Source organism: Molothrus aeneus, unplaced genomic scaffold (assembly GCF_037042795.1).
Source record: "Molothrus aeneus isolate 106 unplaced genomic scaffold, BPBGC_Maene_1.0 scaffold_35, whole genome shotgun sequence".
Taxonomy (NCBI): Eukaryota; Metazoa; Chordata; class Aves; order Passeriformes; family Icteridae; genus Molothrus; species Molothrus aeneus.
In genome coordinates this window covers 2,114,117-2,134,799 of record NW_027099016.1, presented here as the reverse complement: position 1 = coordinate 2,134,799, position 20,683 = coordinate 2,114,117, and the positions used below count along the sequence as shown (strand labels likewise).

General features: G+C 50.3%; 1 protein-coding gene and 1 pseudogene across 1 annotated transcript; both read left to right on the top strand.

The window, feature by feature from the left end:
- LOC136570618 (zinc finger protein 420-like) overlaps positions 1-20,683 on the top strand; it is a 76,939-nt pseudogene that overhangs the window by 17,332 nt on the left and 38,924 nt on the right.
- Positions 744-18,804, top strand: LOC136570557 (uncharacterized). The gene is made up of 16 exons (XM_066571030.1): positions 744-3,576; positions 13,551-13,757; positions 14,014-14,078; positions 14,221-14,337; positions 14,511-14,659; positions 14,983-15,130; positions 15,379-15,566; positions 15,665-15,802; positions 16,065-16,179; positions 16,363-16,491; positions 16,712-16,888; positions 16,996-17,151; positions 17,306-17,407; positions 17,811-17,913; positions 18,196-18,252; positions 18,537-18,804. Exons 1-16 carry the CDS (start codon positions 918-920, stop codon positions 18,704-18,706), a joined length of 4,680 nt encoding a protein of 1,559 aa, XP_066427127.1. The 5' UTR covers positions 744-917; the 3' UTR covers positions 18,707-18,804.

Below are 20,683 nucleotides of genomic sequence, written 5' to 3'. Positions count from 1 at the left end.
AGGTGCCGTTCTCAACGAGTGATCTGAACAATTGGAGGGATGAGGCAAGGAACTTCAGGAGGAATCCAGAGGGAGTAGCGAAGAGGTTTGAATTAATGGCAAAGAATTTGGATATTGATTGGGAAGATATAGAGGTGATGCTGTCAGAGTTGACAGACACAGAAAGGGAACTCGTATTGGAAACCGGAAAACGACATGCTCAAGTGTTATCGGGGAGACTAGAAGATAATTTCCCCAGCAGTAAACCAGAATGGGACCCGGGCAATGAAGAGCATTATCGGAGGCTGGTGCAGTATAGAAAACTGATAGCGATGGGCTTGCGTAATGCGATCCCTAAGGCTATCAATTGGTCGATGCTATATGACATCAGGCAGGGAAAAGATGAGACCCCATCAGAGTTTTTGGATAGACTTCGGGCAGCCATGAGACAATACACACCCCTGGACCCAGCAACGGAAGAAGGTAAACAACACCTGTTGGGATTAATGATGGGACAAAGTAACCCGGACATTAGGAAGAGATTACAAAAGCTTGAGCATCCAGCAAACAAAAACCTGGAGGCGTTGCTGAATGAGGCGTGGAAAGTGTATAATAATAGAGAAATAGAGGAAAAGAAAAAGGAAGATAAGAGGCTTGGTCGAATAGTGGCTGCAGCAATAACAGCTCAAAATACAAACCATTTGGGACCTAATACCAGGGGTAGGGGAAGGGGCTACCCAGTGAGAGGGGGAGGGAGGTTCCAACCCCACCCAGCTAGAATAGGGCCAAACCAGTGTGCCTATTGCTTCCAAACGGGACACTGGAAACGTGAGTGCCCTCAACTAAGAGAAAGATCAATGGACACTACTACTATCGCACATCAGGGCAGTGAATGAGGGGGACCGGTGGGCCGTACCCTAGCAGACCCACTGGTTAAAATGGAGCTAGGGGAAGGTAAAAAGGAATTGGATTTTTTGATTGATACAGGAGCAACATTTTCGGTTTTAAATCAAGAATTGGTACCTAAGAGTGATGAATTTGTACAAGTTGTGGGAGCAACAGGCCAACCAGAAAAAGCTTACTTTTTGAGACCTATCAAATACAAAATTGGGAAACAAATGGGGATTCACCAGTTTCTGTATTTGCCAAATTCACCAAAGCCTCTATTAGGAAGAGACTTACTGGAGAACTTGGGAGCCGTAATAAAATTCAACAAAGACAAATTGGAATTTCAAGTAAGGGAAGAGCAACTGATTACAGCCCTAAGCCTAACAATCAGTTGTATAGAACCGAAGCCTGAAAGTCACAATATTGAGCGTATCCTGAGTGAAACATATCCATTAGTATGGGCTACTGATATACCTGGGAAATCACAACAAGCAACACCTATCATTATTGAACTTATACCTGGAGCGAGGCCGGTAAGTAGGAAACAATACCCACTGAGGTTAGAAGATAGAAAGGGAATTGAGCCCATAATCACAAGGTTTTTAGAATTGGGGTTATTGATAGAATGTGAATCGGATTTTAACACCCCAATCCTGCCAGTAAAGAAACCTAATGGAACTTATAGATTGGTCCAAGACCTGAGGGCAATAAATGAAATAACCAAGACACTACATCCAGTAGTTGCTAACCCTTACACACTCTTAACTAAATTAAAAGATAATTTGACATGGTTCACTGTGTTAGATTTAAAAGACGCATTCTTCTGCCTTCCTTTAGCTCCAGAGAGCCAAAAGATCTTTGCATTTGAATGGGAATCTGTAGATAGGGGAAGAAAAACCCAACTTACCTGGACGGTGTTGCCACAAGCGTACAAAAACAGCCCTACAATTTTTGGGAATCAACTAGCCAAAGAACTAGAACAATGGGAAAGGCCGCTGGGAGATGGTACTCTTTTGCAATATGTAGATGACCTCCTAATAGCAACAGAAACAGAAGAAGAATGCATTGAATGGACTATTTCCCTGTTAAACTTTCTGGGTTTAAATGGATATCGAGTTTCTCAACAGAAAGCACAGCTGGTACAAGAAGAAGTGGTGTATCTGGGATATGAAGTTTCCAGAGGACAGCGATCCCTGGGAGCAGCCAGGAAAGAAGCCATCTGCCAAATGCCTAGACCAGAGACGGTAAGAGATTTGCGTGCCTTCCTGGGGATGACCGGTTGGTGTCGGCTATGGATCTATCAATACGGGATACTCGCCAAACCACTCTATGACTTACTAAAGGAAAGTAAGGGTGTTCTAGTTTGGACTCCCGAGGCAAAGGGAGCCTATAAGAGACTGAAACAGGAACTCATGAGAGCACCAGCTTTGGGTCTTCCAGACGTGACAAAACCATTCTGGCTGTTTTCTCATGAGCGACAAGGAATGGCCCTAGGAGTCCTAGCACAACAGTTAGGACCACACAAAAGGGCTGTGGCCTACTTCTCCAAACAGTTGGATGAAGTGAGTAAAGGATGGCCTGGCTGTCTAAGAGCAGTAGCCGCAGTGATAATCAACATTGAAGAAGCCAGAAAGCTCACTCTGGGCCAGAAAATGACTGTGTTAGTAGCTCACACTGTATCTGCTGTGTTAGAGCAGAAAGGAAATCACTGGCTGTCACCTTCCAGATTCCTAAAGTACCAAGCTATCTTGGCTGAGTCAGATGATGTTACTATCCAGGTAACTAACGTTGTGAACCCAGCTTCATTCCTAGAAGGGAAGACTTCAGCAGAACCCATCGAGCACGATTGCCTGGAAACAATCGAAGCCGTTTACTCCAGTCGCCCGGATCTCAAAGAAGAGCCATTCGAAGATGCAGATGACTGGTTCTCGGATGGTAGCAGCTTCGTAAAACAAGGAGTAAGAATGGCTGGTTATGCAGTAACTACCACAGAAGAGGTAATCGAGTCAAACCCTTTGCCTGCAGGGACCTCAGCCCAGAAGGCAGAATTGATAGCTCTGACTCGAGCTCTGGAATTGGCAGAGAACATGCGAATAAATATTTGGACAGACTCTAAATATGCCTTTTCTGTTGTGCACGCTCATGGAGCCATCTGGAAAGAAAGAGGACTGTTGACTACTCAAGGGAAAACAGTCAAACATGCAGAGGAAATCCTACGATTGCTAGAAGCAGTCCAACTCCCAGCACAAGTGGCCATAATGCATTGTAAAGGACACCTAAAAGGTAACACTACTCCAGAAGTTGGGAATAGAAAGGCAGATGCAGAAGCTAAATTAGCTGCTGCAAGAACCGGAGAGGTAAATATAACAGCTCTAATACCAGGAGAGCTGGATGTAAACCTCCAACCAAATTATCAGGAATCAGATCATAGATGGATTCAAAGGAATAAAGGTAAATTGTTAGACAGTGGATGGGCACAATTGGAGACAGGACAGTTGATAATACCAGGGAACCTAATGTGGCAGATTGTAAAGACGGAGCATGAAAAGGCCCATTGGGGTCTAGATCCGCTTTACCAATATTTGCAAGCCAGGATAGCAGGACCGAAATTATTTACTACCGTAAAACACGTTACATCCCAGTGCGAGCGGTGTCTGAAAAACAACCCAAATACGGGAACCAAGGTACACCAAGGAGCTATAAATCGAGGTAAATTCCCAGGTGAAGTATGGCAAATTGATTTTTCTGAACTCCCAAGAAAAGGGGGGTTTCGGTATTTGTTGGTATTAACTGATACATTTTCTGGGTGGCCTGAAGCATTCCCTTGTAGGACAAATAAGGAAAAGGAAGTAACTAAAGTACTGTTGAATGAAATTATTCCACGGTTTGGGGTACCGAAGAGCATTTCTTCAGATAGGGGTACACATTTCTGTGCAAAAGTGGTGAGAGCAATAAGCAAAGCATTACAAATCAAATGGCAATTACACACGCCTTACCGTCCACAGGCCAGTGGGCAAGTGGAAAAGATGAATCATCTCATCAAACAGCAAATTGCCAAAATATGCCAGGAGACTAATTTGCAGTGGTATCAAGCTTTGCCTATTGCTCTGCTTAGGCTGAGAGTCAAACCAAGATCAAAAGAAAAGTTAAGCCCATTTGAAATTTTGTATGGTAGACCTTATGCTATGCAAATTGTAAATGGGGACACTATAGACCAAATCGGTAACCAGTACATTTATGATTATGTAATTACGGTGGGGAAACAGTTCGATAAGAATGCTGCTGTGGTGATAGAGCACCAACCTAAACAACCTGATTGCAAACTGCATCCGTTTAATCCCGGTGATTGGGTGTATGTTAAGAATCTTTTAGGAAAACCCCTACAAGAGAAGTGGGAGGGACCTTTCCAAGTGCTGCTGACTACTTTCACCGCGGTTCGGATCAAGGAGCGACCCACGTGGATTCATTACTCTCGGGTCAAGAAGGCTCCGGAGAATAAACAAGAGGAACAGACATCATGATCCTGACTCCACCTCAGACCTTCACAACCTTGATCATTGGACTCTCGATAAGTATAGTTCTTCCCCAAGACTCTGCCCCAATAGACCCATGGTCTAATGCACACCAGTGTATCCACCCGGAGATGGAAACGGAACCAAAGGGATCCTATTTTGAGGTTTATGCCTTACGTAACAATCAGCCATACGCGAGTAAAGCGTGGAATCAGCCCACCATGGTAGCATACAAGGGAGACCTAATCCAAATTGGGTGTCGAGAACTTGACCTAGTAGAAGGAAAAACACGGCGGCTAGTATTAACAATTCATCCCTTGATGGCAGCCTCTGAACATAACCTAATTACTTTTAGTCCAGTGAAAATGGGCAAGCCCACCGCCTGGATTCAGCAAAAGGGCCCAATTTCATGTCAGTGGAGTGACTTCAGGGAAGATCCATCCGGATCACAACCCCAAGACTCAGTAATTTATACAGAAGATCCGCTTGGGGAACTACATCCTCAAAACATAACCCTTGACCTTCACCCTCTTCTCTTTTCTGCAGGAAAGATTGTAGCATCTAGTGGTCCTGAGGAAGGGAAAGCACAGTGCGAGATGGCATTTAGATTGGATCAGTCGATGACCTTCACATGTGAAAGAGAGTTGAAAATGCTGGAAGTGGGTTCTGGCTTCCCTAAGCGTGCTGTCGGATATAAGGTGGCATTACCAGAGGACGTGATCCCATTGTACCCAGGTCTAGACTTGCCCCAAGAAACCACTCCACTGGTGGAATGTATAGCAGTACATAACCTAACCTTTATAGGGCCTCAGGTGATACGAAAATCCAATGAACAAAAATTATTGTTAGACCCCACTTATTCCCTGAAAAAGGTCCAGATGAACATTCACACCGATATTACATATTTGCAGAAGGATTGCCAACCATTTATACAGCAAAGCCTTAAGGGATGGAATGCATGGTTAGCAACAAGATCTCATCACAGAAGAGCACAAAGAGATATAAGTGGGTGGATTGGCACCGGATTTGGTATATTAAACACGATAGATCAAGAGGTGTTAGTAAACAAATTGAGTACTGTCACGTCGAACTTGGGGAAGCTTAAAATGCCTCTCAGTTCATCCATGATCACATTAGCAGAAACACAATCACTAGTAGTAAAATTGCTAACCATGGTAGCAAACAACACTGCAGAGGATTTCGCAAAGTTTGCTGACTATACAGGGGAACTTAGCAAAGAAGTTGCACTAGCTATCCAATGCCCTCAGACGCAACAATGGGTACAATCAGTAGCGGCAGGAATAATGAGAGAAGGAACATCAGGTATATTACCTCAAGAGATAAGAGAAACAATATTAAAGGACAATCATACTACACAATTTGAAAAGGACCACCAAGCCTGGTGGCAATTAGTAAATTTCACTTATGAGCCTCAACAAGAACACATTGAAGCCTATGTCCTCACCATTAGTGCAGCAGAGGAAAGAGCTATCTTTCCTATCCTCACTCTTGGGACAATACATCAAAATGTCATTGTCAGGCCAATAGACCATAATGTCTGGGCCAGTTATGATAATACCAAAAATAGGTGGCAATCGGTTAGCACAGAAGCATGCATTCCTAGAGGACAATTAGGCTATGTCTGCGAGAACGCTGTAGTAGAAGCAGAAGATTTATGCTTAGATGCTGAAAATAGTGTATGTACATTTGAAATGCTTCCGCATAATAGAACACAATCACAAGTTTACTATATAGGGAATGGGTGCGCTTGCGTAAGGACAGCTTGTGACAACGTCACTATAGATAATTGCCAAATGGAGACTAACAATACTAACTTCTGTGTATGCAACTTCACCAAGATAGTAGGTTGTGATTTTCATTATACTGTCCCAATAACTACTCAACAGCTAATTAACGCAGATTTTAACCTATATCAAGAGATACCGAAATTACAAATAGGGATGGACGTCAAAGTTCTTAAAGCAATGCTCGCACATCCTAAAGTAAAGAAATTGGTGCAAAAGGTGAATCAAACAACTAAACGAATGGTATGGCAGGTAGAACATAATTCAGAAAAAATAAAGAATGTCCTGACCGAAGTGGAACAAGTAGGCCAGCATCATTGGTGGGATATCTTTATAGGATACTCCCCAACAGCTACACAAGTCTTCAACTACCTGGTACACCCAATGCTAATAGTAATTGTAATTCTGTTACTATTAACTCTCACAAATATTTGTATGTGGTGGAGACTAAGAATCATAATGAGAAGGACCCAAATGATTTGGGCTATGGTACGAGCGTATCAGCGCCCTATAGGATTTGACGAAAGAATTCGTAAGTTATAAGAAAAGGGGGGAATGAAGCCATTCATTATATTGAACAATAAGGTTTTTTTTTTGAGAAATAAAAGAATTAAAAGACACTTAAAGGTATATCAAGGGAATCGCAGAAGTTAATAAATAACCTAAAATACACTATTAGGAAGAGCTTTGATCAGATATTTGGATAAGTTAATAAATAACCTAAAATACACTGTTAGGGAGCCCTAACTTTGATCATATATCTAGATAAGTTAACCAAAAAAAACACACACAGAAGAAACTTTGGAATCAGAATATTTGAAGAGGAAACATTGGAATTAGAATATTTGAAGAGAAAAGCAGAAATGGAAGCCAATAAGTTAAAGTGACCTGCCAAGCCATAGAATCAAGCCAACTACAACAATAACTTCTGCCAAGCCATGGAAAGACATGCCAAGAATAACAGGAAACTGCCCAAATTAGGAAAAGCTTAAAATTTAACTAAGGAAGACCAAGAATTCCTGGAAGACTCCGACTGTACTCCTGCCTACCTATGAATATGCATGTAATAATGGTGTAATCCTTTTTCAAAATTGTATAAAAACCTGCTTTTGCTGTACACAATTTGGAAATCCATTTAGTGATTTCTCCAACGCGTTGCCAATAAATACCTCCTGCCTATAGACCTCAAATCCAGTCTCTGGGCAGCTTATTCTCGCCTTTTGGGGCAAAATTCGGCATCACTATTTATTAAAGCAACATGTTGCTTTTATACTTTTACAGGATATTTACATTTGCTTAACAAACACATACACTGCCCATTGGTCATGAAAAGGAAACAGAACTCTCAATAGGTGAAAAGGAGCCATGTCACTCTGTGAGCCAACCACAGTCGGTATCTTTTGACTTTCTCTCTTTCTTCATATTGTCATGGTGATAGCCTTGGTACCTTCCTTGAGAGAGATACGAGGCTTTCCTTTTCTTCCGTAAGCCTTCGCTGGCTCACAAGAACAGCATGAAAATGTCTATCCTAGAGTGTCTCTCCCTGTCTCCAGTTTCTCTGCTCATGCCAGAAGCTCCAGTCTCCCTACCCATACCAGCTTCTCTGTCTGAGCCAAGAGCTTCAGCGCTCCTCACCCACACCGGGCATGATCACTCCCGTCCCTGCTGTGGCTCCTCCCAGCTGACTGCTCCTGCACCTACCCCTGTTTCTTCCTTGATTTCAGCCACACTGTTGAATTCTGCTCCTCCCTCTGTCCCCTTTTGGATCTGGCTCTACAGCCAACTTTCAGCCTGGTCTCTGTTCCCTCGGTGATTTCAGCTCCCTCTGTATCCATGGGGGAGGTTCAGGAAGGAGACAGAGCCCGGCGTGGTCAGGGTCCCGGGAGAGGACTGGGGGTGCTGTTTCTGCTGCAGGGGGGAGGTCACCCTCACTCAGGAGGAGGCCTGGGGATGGCTCAGGGGGTGTGCCCGGTGAGGGAGTGGGAGGAACATTGGGCTCTGTTTTATTGTATTTGCGGGATGCCTGACAAAGGAAGGAAGAAATTATGAATTTGACTTTGTTTTCTGAAGGGTAATTTATTATTTTAAGATATTATATTATATTAAAGAATACAGAAAGAATACTTACAGAAGATTAAGAAGATAATAATGAAAAACTTGTGACTCTTTTGCAGAGCCCCAACACAGCTTGACTCTGATTGACTAATAAGACAAAATATTTTACAGTAGAAACTAATGAAACAATCACCTCTTGAATAAACAATCTCTGAACACATTCCAAAGCAGCAAAACACAGGAGAAGCAAATGAGATAATATTGTTTTCTTTTTTTTTTTTCTCTGAGGCTTCTCAGCTTCTTAGGAGAAAAATCCTGGGTAAAGGGATTTTTCAGAAAATATGAATGTGACCCTGTTTTCTGAGGGATGGGTGCTGTCAGGAGCCTTTGATAACTTTAAAAGTAGGCCCCCAAGAGGAAGTATTAGAATTTATAGTTCATACTGATGCAGAGAGAACTTCTGTAGTAGATGTTCCAGGAGGATGTGATGTAGATGGTGTCACGGTGGAAATGGCTGGGGGAAGAGGAGAAGGGTTTAAAATCTCTGTCATTAAAAATGTAGGAATTAAAGGGGAAGCCAGAATGGGGGTAGGAGATGTCTTCTTAGTTCCTGGAGCAGGTGTCAACTTCTTTGGAAAAGACTTACAAATCCAGCTGGGAATAGAGGTTATGCCAGAAGAAGAAAAGGCTGTGGACAAAGTCTTAGAAATAAAGTAGTGTTGTGTACACCTGATGCAGTCCAAAATGTGTTAAAATCAAAAAGGAAAAAAAAAAGGAAAATAAAAAGCTGGGGGGAAAATGGTTAGTAGACTCTAAGATGTAAAAATGTGAAATAATGATAATTTAACACTAGAAGTAAAAAAAAGTTTGAATCCACCTCAACTATTATGGAAAACAAAAAGGTACCTTAACCCATGATTGTTCAGAAATTGTGCAATACCAAGCTGAAGTTCAGGAGGATGTAGCAGAACAAGCCCTCCTAGAGGGGGAGAAGATATATGTTGATGGTTCATCCAAATGCTTACTAGAGAAAAAGAATCCCTGGGCAGCCAGGGTGAGGGGTGTTGAGGCTGTGGGTGTTTGACCGCTCTTGTGCGGGCGGCAGAGTCTCGGGGCTGCGGCAGGGGCTGATCCATGGGGGCGGCCCCGCGTGACAACTTCCAGCGTTTGCCCCCCGGTGGAGGCGGCGCGGGGCGCGGGTTTGTGTGGGCGCCGCTGGGGCTCGGCAGCTGCTTGGTGGTGCCGGGGTCTCGGAGGGCGCGGGGTTGCTGCACACGCTCAGCAGCCCGGCAGCGGCGCTGGGCACGGTTTGCACAGTTTGCTGCTGAGGAGCGCGGCTGCCGCAGGGACGGAGCTGCCCGGGGGTGGCTCCCAGCCTGCTGGGGTCCCCGTGCAGGGCGGCAGCCTCAGCCCCAGTAGGTGGGTGAAGAGAGAGAGAGAAAAGGGGCGAAAGGGGGGCGAGGCACATCCCCAAGGTCCCCACAGGGGCCCTGCTATGAGTGAAGAGAGAGAGAAGAGGGGGTGGCATGAGAATAAGCGATAAGACCAAAGCAGAGATAGCCTTGATCTCTCGCTAATTCTCAAAAGCTCACCAAGTTATTTTTGTTCTCTTAAAGCAAGATTCTTTTTCTCTTTCTTCTTTTTTTGCTGATAGGATGGGGCGGGGGGGTTTGTTCTGAGAAGGTATTAGAAGAATGGATCTGTGAAGGCTGAACAGCTAAATACTGCTCAGACGATAAAAGGCAATAGATGTTAAGACTGGCCTGGCTCTCTTTTTTTTTTTTTTTTTTATTTATGTTTTTGGTTGTTTGGTTTGGTTTGGTTTTCTTTGGCTTTGGGTGGTTTTTTTGTTTTACTAATTGTGGCTCACAAGAAGAGGAATTTGCCTCTGAGTTTTTCCTTCAGTGCTGTTAAGGCTTCCTGCCATAGAAAGAAAGGGAAGCATCCTAAGCATGGCAAGTCCCTTTTTCTCTAGGAGAACTGTCCTTTGAGTGATCCCAAGAGCTGAACAACCTAGCGCAGCTCAAGACTCAGCTGGGTACAAGAAGAACAAGCAGCTGTGCCCAAAAAAAACCCAAAAAACCCAACTTGTTGCTAAACCTAGGAAGTTTTGAAGAATGCTAATGGCAAATCCTGATGTAGAGTTGCCTTTCCTCCAGTCACTGTTCTGTGCTATTGAGAAGTCCTTTTCAGGTACTACTGACAAATGAGGCAGCAATCCAAGCCAAGGGAAAAGAGAGTGGATCCAGGCCAGCAGAATCAAAGGAGCTGTGAAGGAACCTGAGGAGTGGACTAGCACATTTAAACCGGGTGATACCAAATTGGCTCCTAAGTTGGGACTGGGTGGTAACGAACTGCGACGACCCAAATGATCCAAGGAATGTACAAAGAATCACAGCTAATTGAGAAACAAGGCCAGGTTTATATCAGTGGTTTCAAGTGCCATCTGGACAAATTCTGAGACATGTCAGATATCCAATTTGGGGAGGAATACTTCCACTCCAAACAAGGAGCATCAGGACTATTTCGGTCAGAGAATTCTCATGTTCTGGCCTTAGCCTGTGACTTATACAAAGAGGGGGAGGAATTACAACTTCCATCAGGGCCATACCATATACCCTGTTTGCTTCATCCTAATACCAGATATGCTGGGTTATAATGCTGGGTTAAATGTAAATGTTTAAATTGTGGGGAAAATTGGTATTGCAGTTTCCACAATTGATGCTCATGTTGCAGGAAGTGTCGAGCACCAAATCTATCCCCTATCCAGATAGAACTCAAAACAACTGAAATAATAACTTTGTTTTGTGGATGGGAGTTATTAGTGCCTGTTGAGCAGGAGATACCTGAGGAACAGTGGGAAACGACAATTACAGAGTGTCAAAAATGATTTGCCTGGAAATTAGCAAAAAGGGAGTGACAAGGAGAAGAGGGCAAGACTGGATTGGCCGCTGTGCTCGCCACCGAGAAGATCAAATACACCTGCTATGGGCAGCAACCCCATAGGCATGGCAGGTGGGGGTATAAGCCATACCAGACCTCTGTTATTCCTTTTTCTGTCACTCATCTTCTGTCTTTTCCCTTTAGGGATACCAGCAAAATCGTGTCACAAATGCTATCAAAAGCATTAGATGGAAAGAAATCAAAGTTCCTCTTTTATTACACACACCCATGTCAGCAGTCACTGCTATGACCCATCCAAATTAAGTACCTGTATGCAAAATGGGGAAAATATTGCATTGCGAGAAACTTAGGAAAAAGTGAGAATATATTGGGAAGTGAATGTCCAAAAGGGGAGAGATGGATTTGTTTCACATTTGCCTTTAAGGGTAGAGTCCAAGATTTGGTAAAAGAAGAATCAGTAAACAAAAAGGTAAAACCAGCACAGCAATCTGACTCTGTATCAGCCCCAATTAATAAGCTGAATCATCTTATAAGACTCCAAAAAGTTGTAGAGATAATAACAAACATAACCAGATGGGGATTAGAATTAATATCAAGTCAACAAAGCCAAACAAAACCCATAATATATCAGAATAGATTGGCTTTAGACTATCTACTGGCCAAAGAAGGGAGTGTTTGTGAAAAAATTAATATATCAGGTGTAGATATATTAAAATAGATGACCACAATGAAAAAAAACCCACACACTGATCCAAAATTGGGAACCAATGTTAAAAAAACTAGCTGGTGAGATCATGTATAGAATGGTGAAAGAAATTAGGCTTCTTCCATTTATGTGTTACAGCTGTTTGAATATTTCTTCCTTGTTTGATTCCTTGTTTTATTCAGCTAATTATCAGCGAAGTCCAAAGCATAAGAAACATTGCTCAAGCTAAATGTTTTATAAAGAATGAGAGAGGAGTTTGTTATAGTTGCTGTTCCAGATTGCAATGCAAGATGTTTTCCATGACCATCTGTATGGCAGATTATCTTTGTCAAGCAGGCAGTTTGCCTTATCTCTCTCTTTGAGTGACCACATTCACACCTCTCTGGGGAGGGGACATCTGTTGATAACAGACTATTGAATGTCACTGCATGACTGATAAGAACTGTAACATCCCATTGGGAGATGCTCCGCCCAGAGGGAGGAGCCAAGCATTGCTACCCAGATATAATCCAGAGGTTTTTGAGACACCAGTGTGGCTTTCTCACTGGATTCCCCAGAGGAACAGCAGCTGCCTCTTCTTCCACTGGATCCTCGGAGGAAGAACACATCCTTCTCTACAGGACCCCCCTGCTCCAACAGAACCACCCCTGACACTTCAGGAGGGCTGCAGCCACATTTCCAATTGCACTGCTACCACACCTTTACCCACAGGGTGTCAGATTGGGTTCTGACTCTGTCAGTGTTGTTCTAGTGTACTGCATTCTTTATTTAATCCTTTTCTTTTTTTCCTTCCCTATTAAAGAACTGTTATTTCCTGCTCCCATATTTTTGCCTGAGAGCCCCTAAATTTAAAGTTTATAGCAGTCAGGAAGGGTGGGGAGGGTTTACATTCTCCATTTCAGGGGAGGCTCCTGCCTTCCTTAGCAGACTCCTGTCTTTCCAAACCAAGGCAGCCACATGTCCCGTGTCCGTGTCACGCCCCTGCGATTGTGCCGGCCACCCAGCACTGGGACTGGTCCCAAAGAGGCCGTGGCAGGGCCTGTGGAAGGCCCCAGTGCCCTTCCTGCTCAGCTGCGGTGGCAGCCGTGGGGGCTCATTCTGCTGCCCTGAGCAGGCAGAGTAGAGGAGCAGCTGCTTCTTGTTTGGGCCGTTGCTAAAGTTCCTGCTGGGCTGTGTCTTCAACACTTGGGGCAAGGTCTTGCCTGCAAGCTGGGGCAGTTTGGGTGGCGTGGGGGTGTCCCCAGGGCATGTGGAGGTGTGTCCTGGGGCTCTCTGTGACACAGTGCACCATGGTCACTGTGGGATGGAAAGGGACAGAGTGTGCAAGGGTGACCCTTTGTGACACGTCGTGACGTAGGTGCTGGTGGTGCCATGGCTATGCCACAGTGCTCGGTACACGCGACGGGACAGGACGGGACAGAGCAGTGCTGTGAGGAGCCCCCACACAGCCAACTCGTTCCTTGCTGACCCGGAGCTTTTCCCAGGCGTTCCCTGTGCAGGTGACCTCGAGGCCAGGCTGCGGGACTCGGTGACGTGGAGCATTTCCCAAGCGTCTGCCATCCCTGCAGCCGGTGCCCTCGAGGACAGACTGCGGGACTTGCAGTCCTATTTCCCTTTTGAGACTTCTCTCTTGCTGCTGCCCTCGAGGACAGACTGCAGGAGTTCCTGTCCTGTAGCCTTCCTGAGGCTCCTCTGTTGCAGGTGCCTTCAAGGCACAACTGCAGCACTTGCTCATCTTTAGCTCTTCTGAGGCCTCTCTGCTTCACCAAGCACTCATAACTGCAAAGAGTGACATGGAGCAGAGACCCCCCAGCGTGCCCAGGCTGGCCTGGGTGGAGGAGGAAGAGGCTGGAGCTACCTCAGCACAGCAGCCTGAAGAACTGGAGCAGTTCCAGCTGCTGCAGGAGCGTGAGTGTTAGAGCTGGGCCACAGGGCTGGTGCCTGCAGCATGCTTGGCCCCATCCCATCCCATCCCATCCCATCCCATCCCATCCCTGTGGACATATCCATGGATAGGACAGAAGCTGGGCTGGAGCACCTGGCAGCCACGCTCCATCCCCTGGGGCACCCCGAGGCTCTCCCTGCCTGGGCAGCGCAGGGCTGGGCTGTGTTCTCCGGCCTCTCCTGCAGCCCCTCAGCTCTGGCTGCGCTCGCTCTTTGCCAGATGCAGCCCAGGACCGGACACAAGAACAGGAAGCCGCCCGTGGCCGCTTGGGCAGAATGGCGCAGGTACCTGCGGCCATCCCCACCTGGGCTGGGCCTGCTGGCACTGCTCAGCCAAGCACCAGGCTTGGAGCGCTCCATGGATTCTCCCTCTCTTGCTGCCCTTCTCCTGCCGACCCTCTGTGAATTCATCACGTGCCTTTGGCAGGAAGAGACCGCCGGTGCGGGCACGGGCGTCTTGGCCAACCTTCCGTTCCTTGATGCCGAGATCGATGCTGCCATGCTGGATTTGCTTGTGGAGAAGGGTGTCTCCAATCCAATGCAAGTAAGCAGCCTGGGGCAAGGGCTCGATGGCCCCAGCAGTGGTGCGGCGCCTCGAGCCGGCTCTGCCGGGCTCCCTCGGCCTTTGAGGCCCGGCCAATGCAGTTGGAAGGGAAGCACTTCTCAGGGGGAGTTGCTGCTCTGGCAGCTCTCCAAGTCTCCCCGTGCCCTCTGCAGGTGCCCGCCATGGTGAGGTCCATCCACCAGTGGCTCACGGCCAATGAGGCTGCTGGGCACAGGCTGGACAAGGCCCTTCTGGAGCTGACCGAGGAATACCCCTCTGATGTGCTGATCACCCTCTTGCGCTGGGCCCCATCGTGTGACAGGTGGGGCAGCCCCACATGCCTTGAGGGCTTCGGGTTCACCGGCCCATCACCCTGTAGAGCCTGTCCCTGCTGACTGCCAGACAGGCAGGCAGTTCCAGGATCCTCTGGCTCCTCTGTTTTCCAGGGCTGCCATGGCAGCTCCTGAGCCTGGTGCCACGCTCCCTCCCTGCCCCTCGGGGCCTGTACCCACGTGGGCTGGCTGGCTGCTGCCGGCCAGGGGCAGTGGGCAGAGGCAGGGCTGAGGGCCAGCGCGGGGCCCTGCAGCTGCCCAGGCCACGGTGCTGTGGCCGAGCCCGCCCTGACACAGAGCTCTGACCCCACAGAGCTGCCGCCACCATGTGGGGAACCATCATGTCCTCGAGCAGGACTGCGGAGCCGGCGCTGCAGCTACTCCTCGATGTGCTGAGCGCCTGGCCAGTGCACAGCGTGTACACCTCCGATGGGGACAACGCAGGAGTCTTTGCCCTGGCTGTGAGTTTCTGGTGCTGGCCTTTGCCAGCCCCCAGGCTGCCTCTCCAGCACCCAGCTCTCTGTCCTCCCCCCAGCTGCATCCCCCTGCCTCAGGCACTGGGCTGAATCCTGCCTTAGGGGAAGGGTTCAGGGACACCAGGCCCGCTGCTCCCCCCGTGTCTCCCCCGGCCTCTCCCCCACATGCTCAGGCCCTGCCATGTGGATGTCTTGGCACTGAGCCTTGTCTCTGGCTATTTTATTTCTTGCAGGCAACTGTGGCCCTGTGGAGAGTCTTCAATCTGGCCTGGCGCTCGCCTGTGGTGCTGGAGTATTTCTCCAATCTCTTTCTGCATCTGCTCTTCCAAGCTTACATCAGCATGCAGGATATGCCAGAAGAGGTTGAGACCTTCTGGAAGGGATGCCAGGAGCAACACGGCCTCTCCGCCAACCCCAACAGGTGCTCCGTGCCAGTCCTCCCAGTCTCCCCATCCCTCCCACGCCCCCAGGGCAGGAGCCGGGGCTCCCAGCGTGACCTGGGCTTTGCTCTGCACACAGCTTTGCGCTGCAGACCCTGAAGGCCCTGCTCTGCCAAATGCGCTATGAGCACGTGGTGCTGTCCATGGAACGCAAGCGTGCCTGGGACACGCTGCTCTGTGCCGACACCCACCACTGCGCAGTGGGTCTGCTGGCCAGGTGAGACCTCGTTCTCCCCACCGCCCCTCTCCTTTGTGCCTGCAACGCCCCACACAGTCCCTGTGCTCATGGGCAGCCGGGCCTTGTCACCAAGGGAGGGATGAGCAGACTGGAAAAGGCCGGCACAGGAGGCTGCCCGGGAACAGCCGCCTCCCAAAGCGCCCTCGGGATGCTCGGGAGCAGACCAGGGCTCTGCGAGCCAGCCCTGGGAGAGGTTTGCCCGCCCGGCCCAGGAGCAATGGTGCCTTTTTCTCCCTGCCAGGGAGATGCGCCGTGTCTCCATCATCTGGTGTTGCGGCATGGCATCCTGCCTCTTTGACCTGCTCAGCCAAGGCATTTCAGACTGGGAGCTGCCCGCCCTGGCCTTCCTGGTGGAGGTGAGTCCCATGGCCAGCGCTGCCTGGCTGAGCTGCCTCCCAGCCCTCTGCCCTCTCGTAGCCGCAGCTGCCTGGGACGCTGTCCGTGCCCTGTGCTGCTGCCTTGGCTCGGCCCTGTGCACTTCTGAGCTCCTGCCAGCTGGCACCTCTGTGCCTGCTCTGTGCCTGCTCTGTGCCTTTCAGGTCCTGGATTGCCTGGACTTGAGCAAATGCGGTAAAAAAGTCCTGGAGATCTTGACAAGGCACCTGCAGAGCGAGTCCAGGCAGATGCGTGGCGTGGCGCTGCGAGGCCTCGTGGTGCTCACCTCGATGGTGAGAAGGAGGCAGCAGCTGAAGCTGTGCTGGCAGCGTAGGGCTGGGGCAAGCAGCCCCTTGGGCTTAGCTGGGCTTTGGCAGCTGTGGCAGCTGCTCCCAGCTCTCCAGGGTCGCTGTTCAGCTGCCTGAGTGCTTTGGGACAGGCCTTGGGCCTCTGAGCCCTGCAGCAGCAGCAGCAGCAGCAGCGTGGGGTTGCCCAGCCTTGTTTTGCACACAGGATCCAAGCATGTACAGCCTGACTGAAAGCCTTGGGAAGCTACTGTGGGATAGGGATGAAGACATCGTGGAGAAGACCCTCATTGTGCTCAGCCACCTGCTGCTGCAGAAAGACCTGGCAATAGCCAGCCCCATCGCCCTGCAGCTGGCTGAGGCGCTCTGGCACCTCTTTGACAATGTGAGGCTCTGTGCCCCCAGCCACGGGCACTTGGGTGCTGTCTTGAGCCTGGGCACAGGGAGGCCTGGAGCAGCTGATGTGGAGGGCTTTGGCTTCCTTTTCAACAGGACAACAGCCTTGTGCAGCTGCTCTCCATTCGCCTCTTCCAAGACGTGATCACCTTGGTAGTGGCAAAGGGAGAAAAGCCCCTGAAGAAGCACGTGAGCCAGAGCCTGCTCCCACTCTTCTTCCACTGCCACGATGAGAACGGGCGTGTGGCACAGGTGAGGCCTCCTGGGTGTCCCCATGGAAGGAGCTCAGCTGTCTCCCCAGCCCCTGGCACCTGACGGGCTCCAGCCTCCTCCCGGCCCTGGCACAGCGATGCGGGTCCGGTGCCCTGGGCTGCGGTGCCATCTCTGGGTCTCTGCTGCTCTGCAGGCCTCTCGGGAAACGCTGCTTTCTGCAGTAAGCTTCCTGAAGAGGAAGGATCTCAAGCAGCTGCTGCAGACGGATCAGATGTGGAGATTTGCCGAGTGCTTGGTAAGGACAGCCTGGAATGCCCAGCCCAATCCCTGGAGAAGCCGCCTGCCCCCGGCGCCCAGTGTGTGGGGCTGGCAGCTGTGGCCCCTGCCCAGTGCCGCAGGCAGGGGCACCAGCCTGCGCCCCACACGCCGCTCCCTTGCCTGGGCCGTGCGGGCTCTTCTCCAGGCTCCTGTGGCCCCAAGGCCGGTGCCGATGGAGCCCCGAGCCAGCCGGGCTCTGCTGCGGGGCGGCACCGCGGCTCGCCGGGCCCTCCGCCCCGTGCCGAGCCCGGCGCCTGCGGCTGCTGGCCGGGCCTCAGGGCTCTGTGGGCAGGGGGAGCAGTGGCGGCCGTAGGCAGCGCCCGGCCCAGGGGCAGGGCCCGCATCAACCCTTTCCCTCCGTGCCCCGCCGCTCTCTGCAGCTGGCAGAGGACAGGAGCCGAGCGGCCGAGCAGCTGCGCCTGGCCCTGCCCTACGTGCGGAGCGCACAGGAGCCCCTGCGAGAGGCGGCCGTCAGGTTCATGGGTGAGCGCCAAGGCCGGCTCCCTCCCCGGCCCGGCCCGCCCCAGCTCGGCCCCAGCCCCGCCTGCTGTCCCGGCAGCAGGATCCGGGCGCGGGCATGTGCAGCCCCGGCGGGGCTCGGCATTGCTGCTGCCGCCCTCTGGCAGCCGTGGCCTGGGGCGGCAGCGTGCGCCAGGGGCCCGGGCTGAGCCCTGCCGGGCCAGCAGGGCGTGTGGCCTCGGGGCTGGCAGCGCCCGTGGGCGGCAGCTGTGGCTCTGAAGGCAGGACACGCTCTGTGTTCCCCAGGGATGGCCGGGCGCTTCCTGACAGGGCAGCAGCCGCACTTCCGCATCATCTGCAGGGGTGAGTGAGGCCCGCAGGCTCTCGCCGGGGGCTGCCGCTGGCACCTGCGTTCCCTGGCCCGCCCGCGGACGGCTCCGCTCCCTGCGCGCCCCAAGGTGCCCACAGCACAGACACCTTGCAGGCGCCTGGGGGACATTCCTGGCCAGCAGCTGCCAGCTCGTCCTTCTTGCCTCCTGCTTCCTCCAGGCCGTGCCAGGAGCTGCGTGCTATGCACGAGCCTGGAGGCTCTCCCCAGCTCCCCGCAGATCCAGCCTCTGACTGTGCCTCTGTTTCTCTCTCGGCAGCCCTTCAGGACATGACGGATGACACCAGCCCTGCCATCTCATGCCTGGCGCTTCAAGCTCTGTACATCCTTTTAGCTCTACAGAGCGTTCCCTGCTCCCGACTCCAGAAGATGCGAGACCAACTGCGCCGCCTCTGGCACTCGCGGCCTTTGCTGTGTGGCCGTGGCTGAGTGTCCTGCTGCGGCGCTGTGCAGAACTGCTCCGGGAGGCTGCGTCTGCTGGGGCCACCTGAGCCTGCGGGGAGCACCTCTCCTCTGCCAGCACTTCCTTTCCCTTCACCCCCTAGAGGAACATTAAATTGCTGTTGTTGGATAGCCGGCTGTCCAGGAGCTTTCTCTTGGTGCAGAGTGTCTTCAGGCCAATGGGGAAGAGGGGAAAAGGCTGCTTGGTCAGTGCAATTTGCCCAAGCGTGCGGTGTGGAAGGGAAAGTGGCGAAACGCCCCTTGGCCTTTGGTTGTTCCTGCAGGAATGCTTTTGTTCCTGCATCAAGTCTTCTGGAGCTGGGGGAGCAAGTGTGTTCCGTGTCCATGGAAGAGCAGAAATCGGCAGGATGTGTCTGCTTCCAGCACTTGTCTTGGCTCTTCCTTCGCAGTGCTGGCAGCATCATCAGAGACACACCACAGGTTCTCTCATGCCAGGGTCATCCCAATCTTCTGCACTTGCCCAGGTTCCTCCCAGGTTCACCAGGGAAAATGGCTGCTCGTGCCAGTCCATTCCCTTGCCCAGAAGGCACCTGCTTGTGTTTGGACGCGAGCTGCTGGCCACAGCCAGACAGGCAGCACCCGGATGTCACGATCCGTCCTTACGAACCGGTGTCATGATGGTTCGTGGGTTTGATCTCAGGGTGCAAAAACCTGACACAGCACTGGGGATTTGCAGTAATAATCAAAACAAATATAACTTTATTGAATGACCACAGCAAAATGCAATAGAGGGATTAAGAGAGAGAAAAAGATGGAGAAAGAGAGAGAAAGAGGGGGATAGAGCTACCAAACGTAGAGACAAATTCCTTTGGTCCAGTCCAGTTGAGGATCCGCCTGTTACGTCGGGGAGATCTCAGAGGCACAGTTCATCTGGACCCCAATTATACTCTTTTTCGATGGGGGAAGGGGGATGGATTTTTGTCACGGTTTGATGCTGGCACAATCCCAGTGCCCCCATGAAAATACCTTCTCCCTGGTGTCTACTGTGAGATGTGACCAGGAATAGAGCAAAGCAGGCTCCAGCTTAGGAATAGAAGGAAAAAAAAAATTATAAACTTAGAATATATAAAAAGAAACACACAGAACTCAGGATGAAAACCTTCCAAACATTCCTCCTCCCCCCAACCAAGTTCCCAATACATCACAGTAAGGCAAAACCTTGGATTCTCAATTCAGTAACCACCCCTCAGATCACCAACTCTCAGTACATCACCACCCCTCAGATAATCAATTCTCAGTTTATCAAGAGGAGAGGAGTCCGTCTTGTACCATAGGCTTCCCCAGGAAACACAGTTGAAACCTCTTGTGTTTCCATGTCACACATGGCACCGCCTGGAGAACATTTGCCATCGTGACATCTTCCTTCCATGTCCAGTGCTCTCACCACTGTACATGGACCAAAGCTGCTTCTGGGGTTCCCCTTTTAAGGATGCTTTGCCCAGTTCCAAAAAAGCACAGTCTCTCACTTTTGGGACACCTGTCCCCTCCAAATTCACCCCCTGGGGCCGAGGGGTCTCGAGAACAGAGATCTTCTTCTTCACTGAAGATCGAGGGCACCACCACACCCTCCTCACCTGCCTCTGTTCACGCTGCTCCTTCACATAACATCACTGCACTCTCTTGGCTCTGAGCCATTGCTCCCCCTAAATGCAGTCTCTGTGTCACAGGAAAAATGGTTCTGTCCATGGCAATACAAGAAAAGTCCAGCCAAAGGCCACTCCATCACCTCCGCCCACCCAATATTCTTCTCAACTTCTCTCGTGGCCCCTTTCCTCCCATTTCATCTGTATCTCTCCTCATTTAATTCCAGGAGGATCAGCATTTGCAAGGTTTCCATCATCCAAGAAAAGGGTTAAAAATCTCAGGCTCTGCCTGTCCAGAACTCCCACGCTGGCCCTGCCCGGCACCTTCTCGCCACACCCCCCCTTCTCCTTCTCGCCGGCC

Bases quoted from the DNA above. Each gene is read 5' to 3' on its own strand.
- LOC136570557 (XM_066571030.1), top strand. From the start codon at position 918: ATGGAGCTAGGGGAAGGTAAAAAGGAATTGGATTTTTTGATTGATACA. The intron at 15,131-15,378 runs GTGAGTTTCTGG...TATTTCTTGCAG, and splicing joins CAGGAGTCTTTGCCCTGGCT to GCAACTGTGGCCCTGTGGAG. The intron at 17,152-17,305 runs GTGAGGCCTCCT...GCTGCTCTGCAG, and splicing joins AGAACGGGCGTGTGGCACAG to GCCTCTCGGGAAACGCTGCT.